Below are 19,845 nucleotides of genomic sequence, written 5' to 3'. Positions count from 1 at the left end.
CAGCTCACACTAGGCAAAGGACTTTACCTCAAGGGATGCAACCCATGGATGGCTCCCTGAGGAGAAAGGCCTGCACCAAAGAAATCCTGCAGTACTGGACCAATCTGCACCATCTAACAGAGGCAGAAAAATACTGGCAAGCTCCAGGACCACACCATGTACGGATAATGATGTCAATGAATTGTCAGTGTTCTCTGCTTCTATCTGCCGGTGTGCAGGAATAACCCACTTGTCTGGACTGGTCTAGCAGAATAAGAACATACAAATTTAATAGAGAATCGTGAGGCAAATTTATTAGGGTGTAATTCAAAAGAGAAAGAGAAAATGATCACTTATTGTGTGTTCGTTATCCAGTGACACTTGGGAGCAGTTTGATATAGCTCTTTTGATATTTTGGTAAATGACTGTCCAGAATAGTGCCAGTTCAACTCAAGTGATCTCCTGGTTGAGTGCACCATATCAGGATGTTCCCACAAAGAAAAGAGATGTTTTAGATCTGATATGGTGCACATAATAACATACTAAAGCTCTTAACACAGATACTGGAGGCTAGAGAGACTGATTTGCCTTCTTGACCCTACCTGTCTTCCATGGAATCTTCTCTCCTATAAGGAGAATTTCTGATTGTGATCTCCATCCTATGGTCTCTTAACTCTCCCTCTTCCAGGGAATCTCGCTTTGAATCCCGCTCATCAGACTAAGAGAGTGAAAAAAAGGTAAAATAAATGGTTTCGATAGTGTGTACTGTATATAAAATATTAGAACAGGAGGGATCCTCAATTCAACATTACATTCTTATTACTTTTAAGGTAGTAAATATTTTGTCCTTTTGTTCCAATGAAACTTTTGCAGATTACTTTAAGTCAAAAAGTGATCAAAAGTGCCAAAGTAAATGTATCCGATATCTTATTCAAAGTGATAAAATATAATTTTTAGATCAATCAAATTTCCTGTTAATTGCTAAATTTGTACTTTCAACGGAGTAGGCTCCTATAGATTTTAAAATCTCCCCAAGCAGTGGGCTAAAGGCATCATAAGTTCACTCACTGGCCAACCGTTGGAAAGAAAATCTTCCAAAGTTAACTTTCACCTTATGCAACAGCGGTAGCTGCCTTCTCTCCCTCTCCAAAGCTTAAGTGCATCTCTTCCACACACACTCAAATTCAACTTTTCTGTGCAACAACCATGCCACAGTCTTGGTCTTTATAGTAACCACGAAAAGAAATATGAAAAGAAAGAACATTTATTGTGAAACTTTAAGATGATGCTTCTGTAACGTCTTCTGTTACACATCAAAAAAAAATATACATAAAGCAGAAGAGAGAAGCCTTTATTCTTAGATTCTACTAGCACAACTGCCCAACAAATACAATTTGTTCTTCTAAAAGATATTTCGGGGGAAAAAGGAGAACATACTTGTTTTTGGCTGTTCCATAAACATCAAAGAAAGTCAGGGTGACTAAGACAGCCCACTGGATAACAAGATAATCAAGATTTTTCTCATTAAAAATATGTTTTAAAAAAATATATAAATTATAGATAAACCAATTATTCATCTTTCCAATTAAATACAATATTCAAGGTGAATTACAATCACAGGTGACAAACACACAAAACAGAATTAAAACAGGGACTCAAAAATACTACTAAAAAGAAAGATTAGGTTCTTACCTTGACAATCTTCTTTCTTGTAGATGTATCTAGTGGTCCAGAACGCTAGGTTATACATCTAAACCCACGAGTTGCTTGCAGAATGCTGTCCATTATCTCTTGAACTCTGTATTTTTACAAAAGCAATCAAGTAGCACAGTAATGAAAGACATAACTGGAAGGAGGGAAACGGGGAAAAATCCCTGAAACTACAATTCTGTTCTGCTCTGTAACAAACATTACCAACTGCTCAAACCAGACACAAAAACGTGTGCAACCAGTACTAATCTTATATAGAGCTCGTAAGTACTTGCACGTCCTGCTATCAAGCAGAGACTTAAACCAGACATTACATTCTTAAGCATTTCCCTTTTATCTATCTATCTATCCATCCTCTTAGTTCATTGGAAAGACAGAGAATTCTACAAATTCAGACTGATTTTAAGACAGAAGGCAAACCCTGCACCAGGAAGGGGGAGAGGACCATGCAGCTGGCCTGCTATTAAGCTTGGCCAAGCCGTTACGGAGCCAAACAGTCTGCGCTCAAGCTCCTGATAAATCAGGGATGCAAACAGATACTTAGGGGAAGGGGACGGCCCGTGAGCTAAAAATAAAATTACAAAAAAAATTACAAAAGCAGGCAGGCTAGCTAGGTGTCCCCAAGGGCTAATCCTGCTAGCAGCAGACTTCCAAAGCACAAGTCTTTGAGGTCCCAACTAGTGGGAACCTCTGGGCACCAAGCCTCCAACAAACACTTAGAAAAAAAAAATACCTGAAAACAATAAAATCATAGAACAGAGCAGAAACACTTCTGAGCAACTTGCTTGCAAAACCCCCCAAAAAACTAAGGAGGCAGGAACAGCTCCCTGAGAAGGAGGCGGAGTTCAAAAGACAAAGTTAGACAAGTTCCTGCTAACCCAGAATGTACTTAGGTAGGGGGCTAGTCTCAGTTAGGGCGCTGGTCTTTGACCAGAGGGCCACCGTGTGAGCGGACTGCTGGGCATGATGGACCACTGGTCTGACCCAGCAGCGGCAATTCTTATGTTTTTATGATGAATGACAGCTTTCTGCAAGCAACTTGTGGGTTCAGATGCATAACCTAGTGTTCAGGACCACTAGACTTACTGCAGAAGAACAGTAAATTAAAACCTCATCCTGACTGGAATAAAATTCTTTATAAGCACAATAAAACAGAGTTCATACGTAGAAAGCCTATTGAAAGAGCTATGTTTTGACAAAGTTTCTAAAACAATGCTTCCTAAGATTTTCAATCCCAAGGTACACCTGCAAAATTGTGCAGCAAATCAAGTTTCATGGAACATAGAGGAAGCTTATGCCAAAAGACAGACTAGGGAAGAAGCCCTTGCAAAGACTGGAAGGAAGCAAAGTAACTGGCTCAGAAATTAATTTAATTCCAATTTTGACATTTCTTTGACTGGGTCATAATTATTCTTATATAGTAAATTTAAATTCTTAATTAAAATTTAGATATTTCTTATCCACTTACCCGTACAAAAGGAGATTATGTACTTACCCTGGTAAGCTCTTTTTTCCAGTAGATAGGTGAGACATTCTAGACAGTAGGGTTATTTACCTTTAGCCGCATGCTGCAGAAAGAATCCACTCCAGATTTTTTACTTTGCCTCTGTTACATTTTATTGGGCTCTGTAGCACCACCTTCAGTCAGTATCCAAGCATGTAGAGCCACCCAATACATGTGAAGTAGAGGCCTCTGTAGCAACAGGCTCAAACAGTAAATATACAGTACTATTAACCACCAACATAGGCTTCAAAAGAGCTCAGAAACAATTCCCCAATAAATGGAAAAATATATACAAATTCTTCCCAGCCCCCAAAGGCTGACGGGTATTCAAGAATCAGCTTGGAGAAGCATAACAGACTGAAAACTGTAAGCAGGCGCAGTAAAGATAGGGAGGAAGTCTAAAATGTCTCACCTATCTACTGGAAAAAAGCTTACCAGGGTTAAGTACATAATCTTCTTTTCCAGTGCAATAAGCGAGACATTCTACACAGTAGGGAAATATAAAAGCAGTACCCCAAAAAGCTAGGGCGGGCTTGCTCAACCCATAAAACAGAGGATCAGGCAAATCTCCTCAGGGGAGACAGCTAAAGCTTTGGCCCATGAAGAAGCCACACCTGGTAGAATGCGTCTTGACGGAAACAGAAGACTATTTCCCAGCAAGAATGCAAACTAAGGCTAGACAACACCAAGGCTAGACAACACCACGTTAAGGTCCCAGGAAGGGAAAGGGTGCTTAACCAGCGGTCAGACATGAAGAGCCCCCTTCAAGAATCTAGCAACATCAGGGTGAGATGCCAAGGAAGACTGTTGCTCAAGGGATCTAAAACAGGAGAGCCTGGCCACTCGGACCCGAAGAGAAGTCACAGTGAGGCCTTTATTCAAACCAGCCTGAAGAAAGGTGAGAATTAGCGAGATCAAAGCTGAATAAGGGTCCACCTGGTCCTGGGCACACCAATATTGGAAGGCCTTCCGTGCTTTAGTGTAAGCTGATACCGAAGATGACTTCTTAGACTTCAGAAGAGTGTCAACAACCAGGACAGAATATCCCTTATGCTCCAAGGCTGCGCACTCAAGAACCATGCCATAAGAGCAAAGTGACCCAGATCCTCCATGGATACTAGACCCTGTGCGAGAAGGTCCGGATAAGCACTCAGCTGAAGGTTACGACTCTTGAGCAGCCTCATCAGATCTGTGTACCATGGTCTGCGAGGTCAATTTGGAGCCATCAGAATGACACGGCCCGGATAAGCCACGATCTTCTGAATGACTCGGCCTATCATAGGCCAAGGAGGAAAACATACAGGAGAATCTCCAGAGGCCATGGTTGAACCAGAGCGTCGAGCCCCTCGCTTCCGGGTTCAGATCTTCAACTGAAGAAGTGATCTGCTTTCTTGTTTCTTGCCGTGGCTGTGAGGTCGAAGTGGGGTTTCCCCCAGCGCCCCATTATCGCTTGGTACACCTCTGGGGACAGGTCCCATTCACCTGGATCTAGAGTCTGTCTGCTTGAATGTTGTCTACTTGCGCCACATGCGCTGGCATCAGCGCTAGATGACACTCCACCCAAAAAAAAAGAAGACAGGCTTCCTGAGCCAGAGGAGTGCTCTTGGTGCCTCCCTGGCGACTGATGTAGGCTACTGCTGTTGCATTGGTGGAGAAGATCTGGACCACTTGGCCCTCCAGTGTCTTCTGTAATCTCGCCAGAGCTAGCTGAATGGCTCTAAGCTTCATCTGGCTGAGTGACCACTTTTACTAAGAGGGTGTCCAACACAGGAAAAATACAATCCCATAGATTGAAGCATAGTGTATTAATACAGGGTAGTTGAGGATATCAGAAACCAGCTTGGACTAAAGTGAATAAATCTCTAAGCCAAGACTTACAGGTTCCAAGTTTCTATCATTGATCCTCAAAACCTCCCCCTCCTTCTTTTAAAACTCTCTAATTATAAACTCAATTCTTTATTGCTTCTTTCTTAAAAATACTTCAATAGTGGATCTTTGTTTCTCATATACTATAAATTATCATCCACCCAGTGGCTGAGTGACCACTTTTGCTGAGAGGGTGTCCAACACCCCTGAACAGGACAACGACTGCAATGTGCTCCCCAGCCCTGAAAGTTGGCATCTGTCATTACCTTGATCCAGGAGGCAATGTGTGATGAGCGCCCCTGCAGAGCGATTGTGTGAGAAGCTACAAGTCCATGCTTGCTCGGGCTTCCAGAGTCCAAGGTAGATGAGTGTGCAAGGCATCCATGTGTGGAGTTCAACAAGAGAGCAAAGCATGTTGAAGAGGATGCATGTGCGTCCTCACCCAAAGAACCACATCCAGTGTGGCAACCCATTGATCCCATACCCTGAAGATAATCCCATGCTGAAGGAGCTTACCGCTCCAGAAGGGAAGAAATCTGGGCACCCAGTTTCTGCCTGCGGACTTCTGGTAGATAGATGCAGTACACTACTGTGTCAAAAAGAACCCTCAGGTATTCCAGCGATTGTGTGGGGGTCAGATGGCTTTTCCTGAAGTTGACAATCCAGCTCAGAATTTTCTGTGTGGCATTCCTTGGCCAATGAGGGAGTTCTAATCAGCCAGTCATCCAATTAAGGATGTACTTGGAGACCCTTCTTCAGCAGGTAAGCTGCCACCACCATCATCAGCTTGGTGAAGGTCCGGGACACTGAAGCCAAAGGGCAGTGCTGAGAACTGGTAATGCTGTTCCAGAACATGAAACAGTAAGAACTTGTAGTGGGCTGGAAAAATAGGAATGTGTAAATACGTCTCTGTGAGATCCAGAGAGGCAAGAAACTCTCCTGGGGTCACTGCTGCAATAACCGAACACAAGATCTCCATTCAGAATCGGGGAATCTTGAGAGCTGCATTCACATGCTGAAGATCCAGAATAAGCCTCCAATCTTCTGAACCTTTCTTTGGTATGATAAAGTAAATGGAGTATCTGCCTGAGCCCAAGAGGTTGGGTGATACTGGCTCTATAGCATGAATAATCAGCAAGCGCTGAATGGTAGCTTGAACCCTGAAAATGGGGAGAGTAGAACAAACAGAAAAGAACTGAAGGTGGAACTACAGAGCCCAGTGAAGTGCAACAGAGGCAGAGTGAAAAATCCAGAGTGGATTCCTTCTGTAGCATGTAGCTAAAGGGAAATAACCCTACTGTCTAGAACAGGGCTGCCCAAGTCCGGCAGCCCTGGTCTAGAATGTCTCATCTATTGCACTGGAAAAGTGGATTACAAAAGTAAGATAAAGAACAATGAAATATAAAATTTGTCAACAAGCCCACCACATACATACACACACAATTTAATAAGCAAAATGCAATACTGCAAAACAAAACAAACCCAAGAAGAAACAAAACAAATGTAAAAAGATCATAAGGAAATAAACTTAAAATAATCACAAGAATCTCTGAAATAACTACCATATATACTCGAATATAAGACGATCCAAATATAAGTCAAGGTACTCTTTTTTCCCCCCAAAAAGGAGGAAAAAAGGTTGACTCGAACATAAGCCAGGATGTATGTGTGTATGTTAATATTCATGTGCCCTGCCCTGCACTCCCCCCTCACTCCCTGCCCTGCTCTCCACCCTGTCTCCCTCCCTCTCTACCAGGCTCTGTATGCCGTCCCACCTCCCTGCCCTGTACCCTGTTCCCCCCCCCCTCTCCCGATGTCCTGTAGGCCTCCACCAAGCCTGCCGTATGACCTGGTGGTCCAGTGGTAGGCCGGGACAGGAGGGATCTCTCCAGTCTCCTGAACGAATCGTGACAATTTTTTTACCTCCCTCCCGCCTCCCCCTGCGAACCCTTTTGAATCCCTGGTGGTCCAGTGGTGTACTGGGCAGGAGCGAGCTTTCTGCGTTCCTGCCCGGCTGTGAGCCTCTCCCTGAATGGCTGTCACCAGTTCTCACGAGTTGTGAGAGAACTGGTGGCAGCCATTCAGTGAGCGGCTCAGCGCCAGGCTTTAGCACAAAAAGCTCGCTCCTGCCCGGTACACCACTGGACCACAAGAACTCGCAGCAGCCATTCCGAGGAGCTCAGCGTGGGTTTGGAGCTCAGAAAGCTCACTCTTGCCCAGTACACAGCTGGACCACCATGGGATTCAAAAAGGTAAAAGGTACGCAGGGGGGGGGGGGCAAATAAATTGTCAGAGTTGGCTGGGATAGGAGACAGAAGGGATTCCTCCTGTCCCGGTCCACCAGGTGGTACAGGGCTGGTGGAGGCCTGCAACAAGTCTGGGAGGAGGAGTGGGCGCTGACCCAAATATTAGACAAGACCCCCATTTTTGGGCCTTTTTTTTGTCTCAAAAATCTCATCTTATATTAGAGTATATACGGTAGGTCTTTAATAAGAAATCTGAAAGCCACATAGCTGTCTGAGATCTTAGGACATTAACTGACTTAGTCCAGTATCGTGGGGCTGTTCAACTTATAATCTTATCAAAAATTCCCTCAAGATGAAGGAAGCATAAGTTTATAAGCACCAGAAGAACATAAAATCAGAGTGGAAAATAGAAATCCAATATTTTAGCCATATAAAATGGTGTCAGACCATGCGGAACCTTAAAAGCAAAAATTAGAAATTTAAATAGTATTCTTATTTGAAGGGGTAACTAGTGAAGTAAGGATGTGGAAAAATAAATCATGCCACGTGCAAAGCATTTACTGCACAAATCAAGGCTTGATTATATATGCCATGCATGCCGCCCATTCTGCTACTACAGAGAAGAGGTATGTGTTACTACACATGTGCTCAAAAACAGCTCCCTCATACTGCTCTCTCTTTTTATTCCAAGGTGCTGAAAGCACAGCTCATATGATGGCATGGATAGAGACTCTGCTATGGCCCATCTAAACAGGTATGAAAGCACAGTGATTGGGAATTACTGTCCTTAGGCCTTGCTCCACATTCCTGTTATCATTATAGATGGTGGTGATAGCACCGAAACAGGCATAATTTACAGCAAATAAGTTTATAAAAGAAGGTTATAAATAGATTTGACAGACCCCCCAACTTACTAGACTAGACAGAAATTATATGCTAGGAAAGGATAACTTACATTTTTTGTGTGTTTAATCTCGGCTTTTTCTTCTTGCTCTTTCCGTCGTTTCTTTTCCTGCAAGATTTCATCTAACGTTTTTACTTTCCAATTATCTTTTTCATCCCCCATTTGAAGTAAAACAACCTGAAGAAGAGGAACAATAGAAAATCATACGTATGCCAAGATCAATTTATAAATTTATAGCAACTGATTATTGCTAAACTTATTGAAGCAACTCTGTTAGTCTGAACACATTCATAATTGTGAATTTACAGTTAGCAAAGTAAACAATCCAGTTTAGATAAATAACTCTCCTTGTAATGCATGACAGCATTCTCATACTTATAACAAGAAGAAATTTTCTCTTACCTGATATTTTCCTTTCCTTGAATCCTGCGAGATCAGTCCAGACTAGTGTGTTGTGCTCCCCAACCAGCTGATGGAGATTGAGAACACTGATTTTCAGTGACATCATCACCACTATAAGCACTGGAGCAGTACTGGAAATCTTCAGTGTGTTCTTGCTAAAGCTGATCACCAAGACCCCCCTGGAACCCATAACAATCATGAAAAACACAAACACTAGACAAAGAACAACACTGAACAAATGATACTGTTCCCCCCACTCAGAGTGCAATTACAATTATATGTAATGCAGAAATTAACCATACTTGCAGAAGCCCCACCTGCTCCACTCTCTATGGCAGAAACCAAATACAAGTAAATTCTGACACCAGAAAGGACCTGGACTGGTCTAGCAGGGCTCAAGAAAAGAAAATTAGCAGGTAAGAACAAATTTGTACTTCCTTAACTTTCTACTAGGCCAGTCCAGACTAGTGGGACTGAGAAGGAGGAGCGCACTCCCCGGAGGGCCAATCTGTAGTACCTGACAAATGAAAGAAGAAAAGATCAAAAGTCAAGTTCACCTGCACTTCCATCCAGAAAGTCACCTGTACCCTGAGTGTGCTTTCAGTACCACTGGCATTTCTTTCTTCCTCATCATAAGTAGAACTAATTGCTTCCTTGGTCCACTGAGCAAACAAAGCCTTGAATACCAGTCGCCTGTTCTTTTTTTCAGACCACTATACAAAAAAATCAGACTTCCAGGTAGGAAAACAACACTCTATGCCCTCCACAATCCTCTCGGAGAAGACTGCAAGATAGATCTCCAAATTCATATGAAAGAGTGAGAACCCTTTGATAAAAAGGAAGTCACTGTTCTCAAAGATTCACTGAAAAAGACAGAAAAGGATTTCTCCAAGATAAACCTGCAGTGCCAAGATCCTCCTGGCAGATCAGATCACCACTAGAAAAAGAGCCTTTTATGAGAGATCCTTCAAGGATGCCCTCAAGTGACTTGAATGAAGGGCCTGTAGTACCAATGTCAGGTCTCACTGTGGAACCACTGGCTGCATGGGTGGATGCAGCTGCTTGACTCCCCTCAAGAAACATACAATGTCTGGATGAACTGCCAGAAAAGAACCTTTCACTTACTCCTGATAACATGCTAAAGCCACGACCTGGACCTTTAAGGTACTAAGAGACAGCCCTCTCTCAAAACCTTGTAAGAATGTCAAAACTGTTGTTGTGTCCAGTAGCTGTACCATGGATTCCATCTGCTGACTCATAGGTACTATGGTCCTTTTTGTCTAAGTGCTTTGAAAATGAGTTCCTAAGCCTCCAACTTTACAGATTCTAAATGTATGACAGTGAAGTAGAAGATCTCTAAGCCTTCTGGATCAGTCTGTGCCTCTCAAGGGCGAAGCCATAAGTGAGAAGGGATCTGGATCCTCCATGATGGGACCTTGTTTCAGGAGACTGGGTCTTCTGAGAAACCTAATCAGCTCTACAACCAGTAGAACAAGCTTTTTCACACTGATCATATGGTCCTCCAGTCTCTGTCTGCTGCCAATCCTTGAACCCTTGTCTCCTTCCTTTCCCTTTACCCTATTATCCATTTTATTTGTTTATATGTTGAGCTAGTGTGGTTGGTGTTTGTCCTATCCAAAAACTGTAGTTCTTTTCCTTTAGTGAACCCATAGAGTAACTGCAAAAGAAGAACAGGCAGTGTAGTAAATCTACATTAAATAAATAGATAAGAATCATGAGGTTTGTATACCAGGGATGCTGTGGCCAATCCAGACTTACTAGAATCACTAAAAAGCAATGCTGCCAAATCTTACATACTACACACCCAATTAGACACCACGGCAGAAACAAAAACAACCCTGCTTACCTTGTTGCCCTAGACCAGTGGTTCCCAAACCTGTCCTGGGGGACCCCCAGCCAGTCAGGTTTTCAAGATATCCCTAATGAATATGCATGAGAGAGATTTGCATATCTGTCACTTCCATTATATGCAAATCTCTCTCATGCATATTCATTAGTGATATCTTGAAAACCTGACTGGCTGGGGGTCCCCCAGGACAGGTTTGGGAACCACTGCCCTAGACAATTGAAAAACTGTGCTTTTGCCATTTTGCTGAGAAACTATGAGAACTAACACAAATGGACTGCAAACACTTCACCAAAAACTGAAAGGCTCGATCCTCCAACTCTCGCTCACCTGGGTCTAGAGCAGGGGTCGCAAAGTCCCTCCTTGAGGGCTGCAATCCAGTCGGGTTTTCAGGATTTCCCCAATGAATATGCATGAAATCTATGTTTATGCACTGTTTTCAATGCATATTCATTGGGGAAATCCTGAAAACCCGACTGGATTGTGGCTCTCAAGGAGGGACTTTGAGATCCCTGGTCTAGAGTGTTTCAGCTGAAGAAATCTGCCATCATGTTCTGCAAACTCGCAATGCATGCCAATGAGATGGCTACTAAGAAAACAGTGGTCCAATCTCTGTAGATCTCTTGTTCATTCTTACTTGATGATATAGGCTACTCAACAATACCTGAACTAATGACCCTCCAAGCTGGAAACAAAAGGACAGTAGCACCAGCTAGATCACCCAGACCTCCAATCTGTCGACAGAGCAGGCGGCCTCATGGTTCATCCAAATTCCTTACACCGATGTTTCTCAACTCAGTCTTGGAGTATCCAAGTTTCCAAGAAATTTGCATATTATGGAGGCAGTATATGCAAATCAAGTTTATGCGTATTCATTGTGGATATCGTGAAAACCTGACTGGCAAAGGGGTTCTCCAGGACCGAGTTGAGAAACACTGCCTTATACCACCTGGCCCTGACAATATGCCTCCCTCCCCTCTTCCCCAGCCAGAAAGATTTCCAGCTGCTGTGAGCACTACCTAAGTGGGGGACTCCAGGGGTACTATTATCTATAAAAAAAAAATTAGCAAAAAAATTAGTAAAAAAAAAATTAGTTACAATAATCACACACAAATCTCAGTTCTACCAAAACATGAAGCTAAAGCTTAAAACACAGTGAGATGTATAAACAAAAATTATGTGAAAAATGTGTGAAGAATGTAAGATATCTATGAAAATCAGTATTCTCTGCCTCCATCTGCTGGTTGGGAAGAATAATCTACTAGTCTGAACTGGTCTGGCAGGAAGACAGGGAAATGTATATAAATTCTAATCAGAGATTTCACATCACTGACTTTTCATCAGCTCTCTGTCTTACTCAAGATCTGGCAGATCACTTACTTTAGAGGACAGTCTGTGCTGGCTGAAAAAGTTATCTTTAACAAATTCTGTCAAGACTTTTTATATAATACTGAAATATTTGCTGAGTGAGTCTACAGCACCTTCTGTACTTGCAGTTTGGATTATTTCCTAAGGCTGATCATTTTCTGTTTGATCAAGAGTGAGGTATCAATGAAGCATTAAAGTATATACTTGTAAAAATGTTTTAGTGCATGAATGCTGTTCACTGGGTTAATTTATGCTAATGATACACACACATACACATTGTACTGAAGTGAGGAACGGCTCTTCAGTGCCACACTTGACTATTTAACCAAAGATGTAATAACATATGTAGAATATAAACATGAAATAAGAATCAGATTAAACTTCTGCATCTTAAGTGCAAGGGTATGGGATGTCCATCTTGTACAAAGAAGTTTCACTTGGTTTGCATGAGTGAATGAATGAGTTTAAGCGTGAAAGTATATGAGTATATCTGTCTTTTCTTGTCACATATTCAATTGGATTAACATACAAACCAAACTGCGAACAAATATGAAAGTTCAGGGTGGGCTATAGATTAGCAAGTGCCTTGTGTGAAAACTGAAATTGATGCCTTCATTCCTCATCAATGGTAGCAACTCCAGGACAGCTCTCTTTCCTTCAATAGTGGCAATGTTTCTAGCAAAGCATCCTCTTTTGTCCAATGACAAGTAGGATGTGTCAACCAATATAAATGTTGTCATCAACAGCAACAAATTCAGACTTGTTCTCCCAGAGCCCAGAAATGTCTACGTAACTTTCTGAAAATGCAAGCCTATTGCCATCAGTTATTCTTCCCACTCAGTGTTTTATCCACTTAACTGCCTACATAGATTTTTTTGTTCTCTTCACTTTTCTCGCCATAGTGGACAATGCCACAAAAACACCACTCAGATGAATGCCCTGCTACCCGTAGCAAAACAGCTATACAGATCCATGAGGGCAGAGATGCAAAGCAACAGAAGTTGGTCTAGCATTATGAAATTTATGATTTCTAGGTCCTCCATGGGTTACCACAGGAAATACTAACCAAATAAATAAAAATAAAATACTCTATCCATCTCAATGGACTAGGACCCATTTCCTCCCACTTTTGCATCTCAGACTATGGCACCTTTCACCAGACCGCCTTCTCTTGCCATTACTCCAGTTACTGAGTCATAACCCAATTTTCTATACCGTTCACCCAGGAGAGCTCAGAACGGTTTACATGAGATTATTCAGGTACTCAAGCATTTTCCCTGTCTGTCTTGGTGGGTTCACAATCTATCTAATGTACCTGGGGCAATGGGGAGATTACGTAACTTGCCCAGGGTCACAAGGAACAGCGTGGGTTTGAACCCACAACCCCAGGGTGCTGAGGCTGTAGCTTTAATCACTGCGCCACACTCTATAGAATAAATTTATGCTGAAGCATCTCTGACCTACCATTCCATGAAGAGAGACCTCCAATTCCATAGCAGAGAACCCATTTACAACAAAATATGCTCTATACACTCTGCAACCCATTTTCTCTCCTGAAGATAATTTTAGTTACAGTGGACAAATCCAGATTGCTTTGCTACATCTCATCCATCTGGATTTATCTGCTGCTGATGACAGGGAAGGTAAAATTAGGTCTTACCTGATAATTTTCTTTCCCTTAGTTACAGCAGGCAAATCCAGGGCCTTTCCTGTTTCTATGCAGCTGCTTGTTTCTGTTTTCTCTCTAGTGTTCTACATTTCAGGTTTCACACAGATTTGTTCCAGGGGTGATCGTGTTATGCGATGGAATGCAGAGAAGAGGGAGTTGATTTGGTCTCAATGGTTCACAGAGTATGTTCTGATTTCTTATGAGTAGTACTGCAGAACCAGGGAGCATGCTATTCTATGTAGTTCAGTGCTCTCTTTCTCCGTCTACTGGTAGATGGACATAACCCATCCATCTTTAACTAGGGCGGGAAGAAGACACTAAGTAATACTTCCAAGAGAACAGAGGCCCCGAAGGAAGCATCGCTCCATGCCGCAACATCTACCCTGTAATGTCTGGAAAATGTGTGCACTGAGGACCAGGTGACCGCTCAACAGATTTCCTCCAAAGAAAATGGCTGCGACTCCACTCAAGAAGCCATCAGGACTCTGGTTGAATGTGCTCGCAATACCTGTGGAGTCAATCTACCCGCCAAAATGTAGACAGATAAAATAGCCTCTCAAGTCCATTGAGCAATAGAGGTTTTTGAGGCTGCCCTGCCCTGAGACAGGTACTTGCACACAATCAAAAGATGTAGCTGGCCAAAAGTCTCCGGATAATCGTCCTTGCAAAACAATGGGACAAACAGCGACTGATATAAATGAAAGACTGTCACCACCTTGGGCAAGAAAGAGGGCACTGTGTGAATATTAACCTCAGCCTCTGAAAAACAAACAAAGGGGTCTGAAGCTTGGAAAAACAACTCGCGGAGGTAATCACCACAACACCACCTTCAGGGCGAGATCCTTAACAGTAGCCTCCCACAGGGACTCAAACGGTGCTTTCTGAAGTGCAGTAAGAATCTGATTAAGGCTCCATTCTGGATCTGGTGCTGCTGCTGGGTGCTGAGCAGCTTCCTTACTGGCTCCCATGAATTCTCATGAGAATTCACGGAAGCCAGCAAGGAAGCCGCTCAGCACCCAGCAGCAGCACCAAATCGTACTCCTGCTGGTGCCACTCAGCAGCCGAAGAAACTCGATCTGTGGCAGCTGGTTAACAGCTGAGCAGGAGTTCAGAAAGCTTGCTCCTGCCTGCTACACCTCCACTAGAAATCGGCAGAGGTATGAGGATAATGAAGGGAGGAGGGGGGGGCAGAGCCTGGCGGTTGCCTGAAAAATTCTGGGAGGAGGAGTTGGCTCGAATATAAACCAGGACCCCCATTTTTGGGCCAATTTTTTGGCCCCCAAGTCCCGGTTTATATTTGAGTATATATGGTAAATTGCAAGAATACCTTGAGACTGGAAGACTGGGCATAAAAATGGCAGATGACGTTTAATATAAGCAAATGCAAAGTGATACATGTGGGAAAGAGAAACGCAAACTATAGCTATGTGATGCTGGGTTCTGTGTTAGGAGTCATTGCCCAGGAAAAGGATCTAGGTGTCATTGTTGAGGATACATTGAAACCCTCAGCTCAATGTGCAGCAGATGCTAAGAAAGCAAATAGAATAAGAACATAAGAATAGCCTTACTGGGTGAGACCAATTACATTACATTAGTGATTTCTATTCCGCCTTTACCTTGCGGTTCATCTAGCCGTGTAGCTCATCCTCACAGGGGCCAATCCAGGTCACTAGTACCTGGCAAAAACCCAAAGAGTAAGAACATTTCATGCTACCAATCCAGGGCAAGGAATTTTAGGAATTATCAGGAAAGGAATAGAATGGAAAACAAAGATGGAAATGTTATAATGCCCTTGTATCGCTCTATGGTACAGCCACACCTCGACTACTGTGTGCAGTTCTGGTCACCATATCTAAAAAAAAATATAGTGGAATTAGAAAAGGTACAGAGAAGAGTGACAAAAATGATAAAAGGAATGGGATGACTTCTATATGAGGAGAGGCTAAAGCAGCTAGGGCTCTTCAGCTTGGAGAAGAGATGGCTCAGGGGTGATACGATAGAGGTCTATAAAATAATGAGTGTAGTGGAAAGGGTAGATATGAATTGCTTGTTCACGCTTTCCAAAATATTAGTAGGGAGACATATGATGAAGCTACTAAGTAGTAGATTAAAACAAATTGGAGAAAATATTTCTTTACACAATGTGTAATTAAACTTCGGAATTCGTTGCCTGAGAATATGGTGAAATCGGTTAGCTTAGCGGGGTTTCAAAAAGATTTGGATAATTTCCTGAAAGAGTAGTCCATAGAACATTATTGAGATGTCTTAGGGAAATCCACTGCTTATTTCTAGGATAAGTAACATAAAATCTGTTTTACTACTTGGGATCTAGCTAGGTACTTGGGACCTGGGTTGGCCACTGTTGGAAACAGGATATTGGGCGATGGACCTTCGGTCTGTCCCAGAATGTTCTTATGTATTGTCACTGTCACTTATTTCTAGGAAGATGCAACCCTTATTCAGTCCAGCCACTAGTTTCAAGATACATATGAAGTTTAACCAACCTGGAACCTCCCATCAAGAATCTAACTCCAAAGCAGTTCTCATTCAATTCATGCAATTATTCTATGAACTATTTCTTCTTAATTGTTCACTTTTAAAACTGACTCATGGAAAATGCTATTTTCAGATGCCATCACATCAGCATACCATATTAGAGAGCTAGATGATAAATAGCTTATAACCCACCTTATTTGCAATTTCAAAACAGGAATGTAGGTAGAAACAAGCCTAATTTTGGTGGTATTGGATTTTCACATTAACCAATCCATAGTGCTTCATTCTTTCTTTCACAGACACACGCAAACCAGACCAAAGAATAATTGCATATTCTTGACCGAATATGAGCTCTTTGCATAGCCCATCTTCCATGAAGACTCTAAATTTTCCTGCCTTACAATAACCAACAGACTCAGTTTAATAATCACAAAGAGAACAGTTTCCATATGGATTTGTACTACCGTGTTTCCCTATAAATAAGCCCTAGTAGGATTTTTGGGGTAGGTCTTAATATAAGCCCTACCCCCCAAATAAGCTGTAGTCCCGGGATTTGCCAGCAGTTTCCTTTTCCTCCCATCCCTTGTGGAGCAGAACCCTTGAGAGAGCACCCCCTCCCCCCCCAAGCACCCACCATGCAGCCAAATCCCCATCCTACCCTCCCTCCCATTGGAACCCAGCCGTGAGCCCTACTTACCTCCCTAAGCAGCGTCGGGCCGGCAGCACTCTTAACAGGCTGCTTCGGCTTTGTCCTCTCGTGAATTCACTCTGCCGCGTTACTGATGACGTTGGGCTATAAGTTAAATGCTCTTCTTAATAGTTTAATTACAGCACTATAATGATTAATTTGGATCTTACTTGCACTAAAAGCAATAAAATCAGACCAATGATGAACACGTCACCCCAGTAAGGACACAAAAACAATAAAAAAGTAGTGTCTTGGGTGTTTGAGGTCTGATAATAAAAATTTAATCTGCATGAGTTTGCTCACATTCCAACTTCGTTTCCCCCCCAGTGAGAGATTGTAAACTGAAAAAACACCATGAACATCTTCTCTCGCACCAAGCAGCATCATGGGGTAAAGACCTAGAACAATTGCTTTTGCCCACTACTTATGAAGAATTTAGGAAACGTCTGAAAACACACCTGTTCCTAAAATATCTAGACAACTGATCCTCTCTTCTCTCTCCCCTCTATAGCGATTAACTTATTCTATTGATCACTCTCTCCTCAAAAATGGATTTCCTGTCCTATTAACCCTCTTTCTTCCTCCCCTCTTGAAGTCAATCAATTTGTACCTTTGCTTAATCTTTGTAAACCGCATAGAACTTTGTGGTATTGCAGTATATAAGCTGTTATTATTATTATTATTCATATGCAATTGTCTGCCCTGGATCGGTAGCATGGAATGTTGCTACTCCTTGGGTTTTGGCCAGGTACTAGGGACCTGGATTGGCCACCGTGAGAACGGGCTACTGGGCTTGATGGACCCAGTAAGGCTTTTCTTATGTCCTTAACCTGCTAGTCTTTCATTCCCTATCCAGTAGCACGTTCCCACTATCCCCTCTTCCATGACGTGCTAAGAGTGTCGGCATTCAAGCAACCTTATAAGTTATCCAACCCACAAATAAATATCATCAATCCATAAAAAGGGGGTATAAAGGATAATTTATGTGTTGGGGGGGGGGGGCAGTGTGTTGTTAAAAGGGGGTATAAAGGATAATTTATGTGTTGGGGGGGCAGTGTGTTGTTAAAAGGGGGTATAAAGGATAATTTATGTGTTGGGGGGGGCAGTGTGTTGTTAAAATGGGGTATCATTTGAATGACAGAAAGCAGTGGGTTAACAGAAATGGCAAATTAACTGCAAAAGAGAAGCAAGACACCGATGTGCAAAAAAAAATTTCTTAAAGCAAGTATCGCATACATTATCCTTTATACCCCCTAAGAGTGCCGGCATGGCAGCACCCCTAGTCCATCACGCCGGGGAAGCGAATGTGTCTGTGAATGAAGTGGGACAGATCAGCCCTACCGCAAGCAGGGCCTCCACAAGGCACGCTGTTAGGCGAAGGCGGGCGGCACTAGTCACCTCACAGTCCCACGTCTAGGGAGCCGATAGAGGCGCCGGAGGACTTTCACTCCGGCTCCGCCAGCTTCCATCGCGGCCTGAAAAAAAAAAAAAAAACCCCACACACACAACAACCCCGCGACCCGAAACTCACCGCCCGAAGAACGCAGCCAGGCCTCGCACGCCTCACGTCACTTCCGGCACTGCAACGTCAGACGCACGGCGCACACGCGAGGCAACTCTGAGAAGCTAGAGCGTCTGTATATAGACGATAGAGAGGGTTTTGTTAGTGTTCTTGGAGGACGAATGGATGCTTGGGTAGCTGCAGTTCTTTTTGCTTTAAGGGTGCTAAAATAAGTTAATCATTGGTAAATAAAGCATATTTTAGAAAATTGTTAAAGACTCAACTCTTTGATAGGCTGGTATCGTAATGCATTCTGCTTCATTTTTTTTCAATCAAGTTCCTTAGATTCAATCAACTTGATGTATTTTACATGTTCTATGTTTTTAAGTCCATTATTCTAAATAGTATTTTATCTGAATCCCATGGATTAGCTCACCTTGTTGTGAACCGCCAATAACTTTTTCGGTATGGCAGTATATAAGAATAAAATTATTATTATTATTATTATATCTGCTGTTTTAAGTGCATTAAATCGAGGGGGGGGGGGAGATGTGTGCCCATAGCTTAAATGCATGTTTCGGTCACAGATTCTTGCCTCTTTCACAGATGTCACAGGTGTTAAGGTCCTCCTCGTAGTCTGAGGCCTTGGAGTGTGGTGAGAGAGAAGGAATGTCGAGCTTAAACGGTTTTGTTTTGTTTCTTTTATTAATTGTGTACCAACATAGGAGCAGATATAACAAGCAGCTGTGCAAAACTTTCTATAATGTATCCAACAACAGCCATTGTTAACAGTGACCAACAAACGCAGCAATATGACCAATAACTTGACAAGTCTTCCAGTTTGGAGGTGCAGAGGAAATCTTTCCCATCTTTTCTTTGTTTCTGGAATGATTTCTATGCAAGAGGCTGTTGATGTGTTTTAGTCCTTTGTAATTTCTTGATTGGAATTTTCAGGAGAGGAGTGGGTGAGAGTGTGGAGCAGGTTTGCTAGTGGAAGAGCAACTTGTTGTAGAAACTGTAGAAAGAGGGATGCCCACTCCTGCTTGCCAGCAGGCCCGCCCCTTCTAAATGGCAGGTCTTTCCGGTGCACCAGGGAGGAGCCTAAGGCTCTGAGTGGCCTGGATACCTAAACGGCTTGGATACATATGGCCCCTCCCACAGGAGGGGCTTAAGGTATCCAGGCCACCCAGTGCAATGGGATTAGGAAAGGTTTGGCTTTCGTTTGTCTAGTAGCACTATAGAAATTATTATTAATCAAGGAGTGAAGGAGAATCTATACATAGACTGTATTCTAAAAGCAACTGTTCAAGAGTGTGCTTCTTCCTGGTTTCAAGTGGTCTCTTACCTTTTTCAAAGGGGTGAAAGGAATGCCTGGTGCTTTCTTTCTTTGAGACTCCAACTTTTAAGTTGGTCCCAGCCCTGCTCTTAACAAATACAAATGGTGTGTGCCCCTTGCCTGCATCCGGGAGAAACAAGGGGTTACAAACATATTTGTGGAATTGATGGCTTTGATATTTTAATATTCTATGTGCTTCCTCTGGTCTCTTTAACATCATTTCAGGCACTTTTAACCTAACAGCTTTCTCTTACTCCTGACTTATTGGCTGAGGATGATTTGAACTTACACTTGACCAGAATGCTCCAT

The 19,845-nt window shown here is 42.7% G+C and overlaps 1 protein-coding gene across 12 annotated transcripts in view; it reads right to left on the bottom strand.

The window, feature by feature from the left end:
* The window catches only part of LOC117349186 (cyclin-dependent kinase 11B), an 86,209-nt gene extending 67,828 nt beyond the window's left edge, over window positions 1-18,381 (bottom strand). For 4 of the 12 annotated variants that reach the window (XM_033922335.1, XM_033922336.1, XM_033922337.1 and 1 more), the window contains exons 1-3: window positions 18,041-18,229; window positions 8,261-8,386; window positions 582-697 (exon numbers count right to left, since the gene is read on the bottom strand). In XM_033922335.1, coding sequence (XP_033778226.1) covers window positions 582-697; window positions 8,261-8,371 — 227 coding nt within the window. In that variant the 5' untranslated portion in view covers window positions 8,372-8,386; window positions 18,041-18,229. The other 8 variants (XM_033922341.1, XM_033922338.1, XM_033922332.1 and 5 more) reach the window with 8 other exon arrangements.
* Between the last annotated feature and the right edge of the window lie 1,464 nt (window positions 18,382-19,845).

This window comes from Geotrypetes seraphini, chromosome 15 (assembly GCF_902459505.1).
Source record: "Geotrypetes seraphini chromosome 15, aGeoSer1.1, whole genome shotgun sequence".
Taxonomy (NCBI): domain Eukaryota; kingdom Metazoa; phylum Chordata; class Amphibia; order Gymnophiona; family Dermophiidae; genus Geotrypetes; species Geotrypetes seraphini.
Note: the sequence above shows the minus strand (reverse complement) of the source record. Positions and strands in the feature narration are given on the sequence as shown.